This window comes from Choristoneura fumiferana, chromosome 26, assembly GCF_025370935.1.
Source record: "Choristoneura fumiferana chromosome 26, NRCan_CFum_1, whole genome shotgun sequence".
In the NCBI taxonomy this organism is placed as follows: domain Eukaryota; kingdom Metazoa; phylum Arthropoda; class Insecta; order Lepidoptera; family Tortricidae; genus Choristoneura; species Choristoneura fumiferana.
The window spans coordinates 2,982,362-2,992,391 of NC_133497.1; the positions used below are offsets into that span (position 1 = coordinate 2,982,362).

The 10,030-nt window shown below is 41.2% G+C and overlaps 2 protein-coding genes across 2 annotated transcripts in view; both read right to left on the bottom strand.

Annotated features, from left to right (window-relative positions):
• Nucleotides 1-10,030, bottom strand: part of LOC141442877 (glutamate receptor ionotropic, kainate 2-like) — a 60,876-nt gene that overhangs the window by 6,389 nt on the left and 44,457 nt on the right. The gene's annotated exons all lie outside the window — the stretch shown is intronic.
• On the bottom strand, nt 427-6,691 carry LOC141442880 (glutamate receptor ionotropic, kainate 2-like). The gene is made up of 5 exons (XM_074108035.1): nt 6,592-6,691; nt 4,116-4,252; nt 3,199-3,322; nt 2,518-2,715; nt 427-943 (listed from the first exon to the last, which is right to left on the bottom strand). Exons 1-5 carry the CDS (start codon nt 6,670-6,672, stop codon nt 731-733), a joined length of 753 nt encoding a protein of 250 aa, XP_073964136.1. The 5' UTR covers nt 6,673-6,691; the 3' UTR covers nt 427-730.

Genomic DNA, 10,030 nt, shown 5'->3' on the forward strand with positions numbered 1-10,030 from the left:
TCATTCTTTCATTCATTCATTCATTCATTTAATTCATTCCCCTTCTAAGCTACGTATCCACTAGAGGCAGATTCGGGCCGAGCGGCTACCTCGCTCCGAGGTAACGCAAGTGGAGACGCTGCCTCAACCTGAGGCGTGCGACACGAGGCAAATTCGTCGTCGCGAGCCGAGACATATTTTGTCGGTTTTTTTTGCCGTGCTCAAAGGAATCCAGTCCGAGCCGTGCATTTGATGGAGACAGATTGAACTGGCTCGCACGTTGCGGACCAAGATGAGGCCTGTAGACTCAGCTTAATCCGCAAACGTGCCTCGAGCCAATGCCTCAGAGCGAGCAGCCTCAAACTGACTGTTTGCTTCAAGTCGAGGCAGCTCTAATGGATACGCGGCTTTATTACGCAATCAAATCGGTTTGTGGTCTTGGTCAAATGGTCGTGTTATGTGCGGTCGCTCAAAGGAGTCTATGGCATAAACTCAAATGAAACTCAAAAACAACAAGAAGTTGCAGTTGCCTTTCATCGCCTGTTTTGGGCCCTAGAAGAAATGATCAGCCTAGGATCGATCACCTTTGAATCCAGCAGCCCCCCAATCTGCGTCAAATTACAATCCCTCTGCACCCAGTGGTCCAGCATAGTGGATTTCATCAGAAACGCGTAGTTCTCTTACAAGACTCGCTGGGCTTGTATTATCAGCACGCTTCCCCTGCAATACTCGTTGGACTTATATTATCATCCTAGGAACAAACCTTTGAATCCAGCAGCCCCCCAATCTGCGTCAGATTACAGTCCCTCTGCACCCGATGGTCCAGCATAGTGGATTCCATCAAGAACGCGTAGTTGCCCTGCAAGACTCGTCGGACGCCGTCTTCGTAGGAGGATACCAAAGCAGGGGGGGAGGCTGTCAACATGTGCTGCCACATCGTGCGGTAGATGTCGATGTTTGAGTCCTGGAACAGATATTTATTATGATTGGTTATTTGGAGTCTTTTTGTATTTTTTCCTGTCCAGCGGTGGTGTAGGGGTTATAGCACGCAGCACGGATTGCTGAGGACCTGGGTTCGATTCCCAGCGCTGGTCTCTTTTTCTGGTTTTTCTGTGCATCCATGTCTCAGTTTGTATTTTCGATATGGTTTCACGGGATACCCGTAAAAGTAACAAATTTGGAGTTGAAATAAAAAATACAAAAAGACTCCAAATAACCAATCATAATTTGATTGCTTAGTAGCGACATCTCTTGTCTGGGTGAGCGGTTGGTTCCGATAGAATGTGACGTCTCTCGATGAGAGCGAAAACATAGATGTCGCTAGTGCTGCTGCATAAGTAGCGTAGTAGAAATAAGCAACCTGAGATATGTATGCATAGGAAAAATTCGTGTCTAAATTCCTGTCCAGCGGTGGTGTAGGGTTATAGCACGCAGCACGGATTGCTGAGGACCTGGGTTCGATTCCCAGCGCTGGTCTCTTTTTCTGGTTTTTCTGTGCATCCATGTCTCAGTTTGTATTTTCGATACAGATATTTATGCTAAAAAACCGGCCAAGAGCGTGTCGGACACGCCCAGGATAGAATTCCGTAGCGGTTACGAAATAATCATTCTTACCGTATCATGTCATGACCGACCGTAGTAGGAACGTGTCAAACGGAGTGCCGAACGGAATGTCAAGCGCATACATGACACGCAATGGCGACGGTTGGTTAGCAAACGTGCTAGTGGGTATAGTCTCATACTTTCCAATCATCATCTTATCAGCCATAGGACGTCCTCTGTTGGACATAGACCTCCCCCATAGACCTCCAGTTGCCTCGCTTGCATCCACCGTGAACCCGCGACTTTAACCAGGTCATCCCTCCATCTCGTTAGTGGACGTCCGACGCTGTACTTGCCGATCCGCGGTCTCCACTCGAGAACCTATCGGCCCCAACGGCCATCTGCTCTCCGTGCCTAGCCTGCCCATTGCCATTCAACGAGCTTGGGTATGTCGGTGACCCTTGCTCTTCTACGTATGTATGTCCTCATTTCTGATTCGATCCCGTAGAGAAACCCCAAGCATAGCTCTCTCCATAGCTCGCTGAGCAATTCTGAGCCTATTTATAAGACCTACCAGCTTTTGCCCGTGGCATCACCCGCGTGGAATTCAGCTATCGCGCGCTGTTCCCTCGGGAACTGTGCATTTTTCCGCAATTAAAAGTAGCCTATGTCACTCTCTGGTCCTATCCTGGAAACTATTTCTGTGCCAAAAATCACGTCAATTCGTTGCTCCGTTTCGACGTGAAAGACGGACAAACATACACACACACACTTTCGCATTTATAATATTAGTATGGATGGATAGTGAAGCACCACGTCTCGGATCCATATATCATCACTGGCAACACACATTGGATAAAGACTTTCGTCTTAAGGCACCGAGGGACTTTCCAATACAAAGAATATATTTTTACCTGACAGTTGCTGTTACGGTCATGGTATGATACGGAGTAATGGGCAGAGACCTTATTAGGGTTACTAAATTTGACCCCTTACCCTAAAGAACGTCATGGTGGACCCCCCATTGAGCGTCCCATACTGGACGCTATTCTGCGCCGCGAGGTCTGCTGCACTCTGTATAGGGAGCACCGTCCTTTCCACCGTCAGAAACGCTGCTAGGTTCGCGGTGTACGAAGACAGGATGATCAGAGTGAAAAACCACCAGATGCCACCTACTATGCGGGTTGATGTCGCCTGGGAGGATAAAAATGAAGGTTAATTATTGTGATTGTTTTTATTACGGACAAGTGCGAGCCGGTAACGCGACTCGAGGGTTCCGTACTTTGAAGGTAGGTATCTAATAAGTATCCAGTGTTAGTAGAGCTCCTCTTCTAGCACAATTTTAGATGGTTATTGACATTGACAGTCAGAAAAAATATAAAAGCCATCTTCATACCAAATTTAACCCATACGGAACCCTTCGTTCGCGAGTTCGCCTCGCACTTGGCCAGTTTTTTTGTTTAGGCGTGCTAAGTTCTATGCCTATAGTGTTTTGTGTATTAATGTCAGGAATAAATGTTTTTCTTTCTTTCTTTCTTTCTAAGCTACAGATAAAAGGTAGTTATAGGTAGAGTCATTCACGATGACGCGTGCCGTGGTTCTTATTACAATGTAATTAATGTCTAATTTTGACAAAATCACGCGTCTTTGTGGATGGCACTGGGTATCGATATATACCTTTGGGTTCAAGCCCGACCCTTGCCGCAGGAATGTCCCAGTTATGAACCACAGGGAGTTGCAGACGCTGAACTGGTTGGTCAACAGTTTGGTCTCGTGCCCACAGACGTGGGTGCTGGAAGACCTGTAATGTAAATATGGCAATAGACAACGTTGTTAAGGCATTTTGTCAGACCTTCCACACGTGCAGCTTGTAGACAAGTTACACGATAACCTAACCCACTAAAAGTTGGAAAACCCCCGACTTTGTCACTTCAAAGTTCAATATCCCAAAAACGGCTGAACCATCGCTAGAAAATCTAATTTCAAATAAAAAACCGCTTTCAAATCAGTCCACCCGTTTAAGAGCTACGGTGCCACAGACAGACACATAGCGATCAAACTTATAACACCCCTCTTTTTTCGTCGGGTTAATAAAGGCGTTCTGTGCTACGCATTCAAAATTATAAACGGCTTCAGGATGCTGATGGGGCTGCCATGCTTATGTAGCGCATCGGTAATGCTCACAGAAGCGCGTAGCAACTGTATAGGTTAGAGATGCAATGGATCATCATCATCATATCGGCTGTAGGACGTCCACTGTTGGACAATGGCCTTCCCCCTCCTCCCCCATAGACCTCCAGTTGCTTCGGTTGAAAGCTGCGAGCATCCATGGTGAACCGGCGGCTTTTAAAAATGTGCTATTTGTGAGACAACTAAAATTGTACCAGACTTAAATTGTGACTACCTACCATGTATATATTTGTTTGTTTGTGTGTCTCTTTTTACGTATGTCAAAATCACCAAGTATGGATTTTGGTCTGTAAATAAGCCTGCAACGGTATATTTTGCAGCCTATTTTAAGAAACACAACATAAACATTTCATTGCATGTTTGAGAAAGAAATAATTGTATTTTTATTGTATTGTGTTACTCACCATTCGTAAGGCGAGAACCGGGCCATCACGAACAGAGTGAAGGAGACAAGGATATAGGCTGCCAGCACGTACAACCAGATCTCTATGGCCAGGGGGTTGAGGAAGCTGAAAAGCCGCGTCGGCTGAGACGTGGGGACCTGGAAGATAATGAAGATACTTGAATATGTGTTTAGGATTGAAACTTTATTTTTCTTAATACCTGCCTGGCAACATTATCGTTTAGATTTGAATTAAAAAAGTAAATCACTTGTCACTTGTCACTTCCTATTTCGAACTTTGAAAAGTCTGTCGATTCGATTTGTAGCATTCGAAGATGGCGGATGTAGACAATATCTAATTTTGCTATTTCTGTTTCTTTGGCTAGTTGAAGTATAATTTTGATAGTGTTTTATGCGGCGATTAACCTTCACAATGAACAGTGATCCCAAAATGCTATATTGCTCTCTTGTCTAACATTTTTTAATGCGCAAGTGGTCTCCACGTGGTTTCTGGAATTTTACTATCAAGTTGCAAAAACTACAATTACCGTACAACGTCCCTCTCAAAGAGAGTTTACCTTGACACTGGCGAAATTGTCCTATTAATTAGGATAGAAAAGCCATATAGATATATAAAGAGAATAAAAGTCTGTCGTGTCGTATGTCGGTGCATTGCCGCGTAAATTATATCGTACCTAGTTTTCGTGTCGTTGTCGTTTAAATATATTGAAATTTGTGTAAACTACGTGTGGACGCTCGAAGAAGGCTGAATCTCAGTAGTTCTGCTGGTTAACGGTAACCTTGTCGGAGGTAAGTTCGAATGAGCCGAAGATCGAGGAAGCCTGCGCCAGCTACTACAGCTAAGATCTGCACCATCATCAGCAGACGTCTCGGTGAGTGCTTCAACCACAGGTCTCAGCCTTTATCCAGTTATTTGCCACACTGTAGTTCGTATTTCTCGTCCTACAGTCCACTTAATTAAACCCCAAACAATATGTTTATCACAGCACAGTAGCTTGAATGGCACTGGATGCTGCAAAGGCACAGTATAAGTTTCCCTACAGTAATCCAAAGAAGACGTCTAGGCAGAGCAATCGTGCGGGGCGTGAGGGGTGAGACGCGGGTGGGAGGAGCCCCAGCTGCATACTTCGCCGTTCTTAGTAGCTTGGGACAAGTCTTCTATCGCGTTTTTATACATTTAAATTTATAAAAAAATGTATTATGGTGCATACAACATGTACTGTGAGTGCGTGCAAATCTTCATCTCGCAAAAATAATGAACTAAGCTGAACTAAGATTTCATCTATTTATATATTTTTTTGTATTATAATTAAATTCAATGACAGGAACTTTAAGTCAGTTAAGTCTAGTAACCGAAAGTATTTGTCGGTTACTAACATATGCATTTATTTGTGCCAGACAAATATATAAGCGCGGCAACTCGCAAAGGGAGGCGTCCACGCAATCTTTTCACCCTGGTGAACAAAACTAGGACCCTGCAAGCGGGCAATGCACCTACCGCTAGGGCTGTTGCGTTGATAAACGAGTTCCTCGCACAGATCCGGGAGGCCGACGTATTTGCAGATAGCTGGCCAACCCTTCTATGTAAATTCAGCCGCTTTTTAAATATTCGTAAGCCTCTAGTGTAAGTTTATCTTTATATTTTTCATCTGTATTTTCTAGTTATAAGTTTACTCGCTTGTGGACGTTTTGGTTTTTACTGTAAGTCCACAAGATAATCTTTTTTATAAATAAATAAATAAATGCAAGTATATTGCTCAAATAACATATTTGTATAAATCATAAAACATATTTGTATGTACAACATAGTATAGTTAGTTTGTATTGATAAAGATTTTTTGTAATGGAAGAGTGGGATCTCCTGACACAGGTATTTTATACTTACTAGGAGATTCCAACCTCTGTATCGTAAACCATGTACTTTTAACTTAATAAATATTTTCATTTTTTTTCATTTTCATATTTTGTAGAAAAAAGTGTTTGATTTCAAAAATAGTATATTTTGATACTTCTTACCCCTAGTAAGTATGCCACCCCTAATTCATTTTATTTTATATAATTTCGCAATACCAATATATAAAAGTATGTATGTAAACTCTTTATTGCACATAAAAATAAAAATACAAATACACAGAGAGGAGAACAAAGGCGAGTTTCTCCCTAAAAAGGGATCTTTTCCAGCTAACCTAGTTAGGAAAAGTCATCTACCTACCAAATTTTAAATTTGTGACAACCCTTCCTTACTTGCATAAATACCTATACAGACTGCGGTATCGCTCAACTTTAAAGGCGTCGGCCTACTTAGGGAAAACTTGTTATACTGTGGCAGAGGCATGCGGGTCGTTCTCTCATTTAGTGCAAATCGACTTTTACCGGATATTAATAATAATAATAATCGTTTATTTCAACTAACATGACTCATAGGAAATACACAGCATAGAAACAATATAAATACATTCTTGATATTTGCAGCTTACCTTAAATAGTATACCGATTCCTAAATTCATGAATGGCTTCGTGAAGTCTATGACAGCTTCTCTTGCGTAATTTATTGTCATCGATGCCACGGCAATATCGGCTTTCTGTAATGGTAAAAATAAATAAATAATACAATAATAATATATTATAGGTAACATACCGGGTGTGGCCTGTAATACGAGCAAAAAATTTAAACATAGATCGTTCTCGTCAAACTGAACAACATTAGTTCAGCGACTTTTAAAAATAATGGAGTCTTTGAATTTTCCTTTTTTCATACAAATTAAATACTGCTATCAATGTACGCCATCCTAGAACACAACTGACGTCGCCTGTCACGCTAGAAACATCAAGCTTTTCGCTTTACATTGCTTCTTCGAATAAACTTAAAAGTGTAATTTAAAAACTAATTATTTTAAAAAGTCACTGAACTAATGTTGTTCAGTTTGACGAGTATGATCTATGTAGAATAGAATAGAATAGAATAGAAAATATTTATTTTTGAACAACTACGAGTACAAATAATACAGCTAAATAAAACAATAAACATATACATATGTAGTTGATACAAAAAAGGACACCCCTCAGCATGTGTCATGGCACGCGGTGCCACGACGCTGATTTTCAGTGGGTCCTGTTTGTTTTATTATTTGCTCATAATACAGGCCACACCCGGTATAATATCACGTCACGGGACACTTGACACTCATTGTACCTTGTATTAAACCAAGCAAAGCTTGTGCTATGGATCGATAGATATGTATGTAATCACATACGTAATCAACACAAGACTTGAGAACAAACGTTCGTATGTATATTAAATGTGAAAAAGCTGGATTTTATTCCATATTATTTATTCCTTTTTTCTCACTAATAGTTGTCGCTAAGCAACTACAGATTTAAAAATGTACAAGGCATAGACACATGTCCGCGACAGTCCCGGCAAAAGTAAGCGGAAGCTTAAGAACATAAATACAAAATAATAACATACATAACGAACTAAACATTTTGCCGAAAACTTAGTCCAATTAAATAGTTCAAAATAATATAAGAATATCAAAACTTAATTAAGTCTTGAAGTCTTTGAACCTATTTGACGGTCTCACGACTCGTCCAGAGCGTGTGGTAGTCATTGCCTCTAAACCCTTATCGGAACCGAATAAGTCGTCAATTGTATCTTTGTCACGTTTAGTCGGCGTTCGTAAGTTCCACAGATCTGAAATGTTAATACGAGAAAGACAATGAACCATAGTTGTTGTATTAACTAACGAGCTATAAATTCCCGTCAAAGGACCTTGAATTGTCCAGCCCATTTTGGTTTTGATTGCAGTCAAAGTACTACTTACATGAACGAATTCACCAGTCAACAATAAACTCGAAAAATCGGCACCTATCAATAGTTGAACGTCGTCAGGAGAGTCAGTCGTGTCAGTCAATATAATTTACGTTTTAGTAGATGTTGAATTATTTCATCAGACTTAATTTTCGGCAAAAATCCACAAATGTTTTTTCTGTTCCACTGTTGATAATTTCATTTCAAAGTCATTTGTCAGACTTCTGACAGAAATTTCGTAAATTTGACGTTCTTCCGTATTTTCTTCTTTTCCGCCAAACAGACAGTGTGTTATAGACTCTTTTCTCGCCGGCTTTAAGTTTAACTTTTCAACAAGGTCCTTGCGTACATACGACCTTTGTGCACCGCTATCTATGAGTGCACGCGCGCGAACGAACTTCTTGCCGTCGTTTGATACAACTTGCACGACTATTGTTTGCAATAAGGTGGTAGACTTCAACTCGCAGTGTAAATTATTGGATTTTTCAGGTTCTGTTTTGTTCTTGCAGGTACTTTGTTCGCTCATATCAGGACACATCAAAACCGAATGACGTTTTTACAAACAGGCACTTAGGGAAGCTCTTGCATCGTTTAGCAGTATGATTAGACCTCAAACAGATTAAACACGCTTTCTTAGCTTTAATAAACTCTGTTCTCTGTTCGAGTGTCATTTTCGCTGCTTTATGACACTCTGCAGTGCAGTGCGTGTCCTTGTCGCACCAGATGCACACAGGAGATATAATTTTGTGGTTCTCTGGTTTTGTTTCGGCGACAAAACAGCATGTAGGTACTTTAGGATCAGTAATGGAGTTATGAATAGTACCTTGATGAGCCAACTGGATCCTCTCTTCTGATTCCACTTCTAATCTGAGGAAATCGACGAGTCTTGACAAATCATTGCCGATTTTGTTATCAGCAGCTCGGTACCGGTTCCATGCCCTAAGTATTTCATCTGGTAGGGCAGACTCTACCATCGGAAACAAAATTGACGCGTATTTATCTTTTGTGACACCTAAAGTTTCGAGGGCTTGCAAATGTGTTTGTAGGCTGTCATATAGCGCCGGTAGCTCCTTGGTATTAGATGGTCGTTGCCCTTTTTCTTGCATCAATGCTAGTAGTCCTCTTACGTAAGTCTCTATCAAGACGTCGTCTCGCGCAAATCTAGACTTGAGAGATTCTAAGGCCTTCTTGTAGTTCTTACCGCTGGGTGGGTAGCTCTCCACAAGCTGCCTGGCGCTAGAGTGAGGTTCCATAGATTGGAGTAGGTATTGGAACTTGTCAGAATCGTTGATGTCTGGGTCTTCATCGATTTTCATAAACTGGCCCCAGAACAGCAACCACTTCTTTACTTCTCCATTGAATTTTGTTATTTCTAACTTGGGGATCCTCACCTTACGCTCTTGCGAACGTTTCATCGTAGATTTTGCAGACTTTAGTGAGCTAGCATCGTCGGAATCTTTCTTGGATTTGCTCAAGTTTTGATATTTGGCCTTCAGCTTTGACCATCGTGCTTTATATTGTGCAGCTCTATCTTGGTCGTGTTCGTATGCTGTCTCATCGAAGTCCTCACTCTCGCACCAAAGATCCCTTAAAGATATTTCGCAAGCAAACAGCTCTTCTGCGCAATCAGAGAGCCTGCAAAATTCACCCTCCACACAAGAAATGGCATCCTGCTCGTCTTTGTGCTTTTGAAAAGCTTCTTCAAGGGCGTCAGCTGCCCGGGTAAAATCTCGGCGGAATTGGGTTCTTTTTCGTTTTAAAGCCTCCATTATTTATTTATTTTGCGCGTCAGTATTAATTCTGTTTACTTTTTAATATTTTTATATTTACACGGTCGCCATGTGAAAAAAGCTGGATTTTATTCCATATTATTTATTCCTTTTTTTCTCACTAATAGTTGTCGCTAAGCAACTACAGATTTAAAAATGTACAGGCATAGACACATGTCCGCGACATTTAAAAAAACCTGCGTCCGACCGGGATCAAGCCGGTAACCTCAAGCTTCTTTCGTGACTTCGTATGACTTTTATTTATGTAACACTTTATTGTTTTTCTTTTTGTACAATAAACAGTATAAAACAAACAAACAAACAAACAAACTAAGA

Excerpts from the sequence above, each read along its gene's own strand:
- LOC141442880 (XM_074108035.1), bottom strand. The coding sequence starts at position 6,672 with ATGACAATAAATTACGCAAGAGAAGCTGTCATAGACTTCACGAAGCCA. Across the intron at positions 3,323-4,115 it reads CGGTTCTCGCCTTACGAATG|GTCTTCCAGCACCCACGTCT; the intron begins GTGAGTAACACA and ends TTTACATTACAG. Across the intron at positions 2,716-3,198 it reads GGTCGGGCTTGAACCCAAAG|GCGACATCAACCCGCATAGT; the intron begins GTATATATCGAT and ends TTATCCTCCCAG.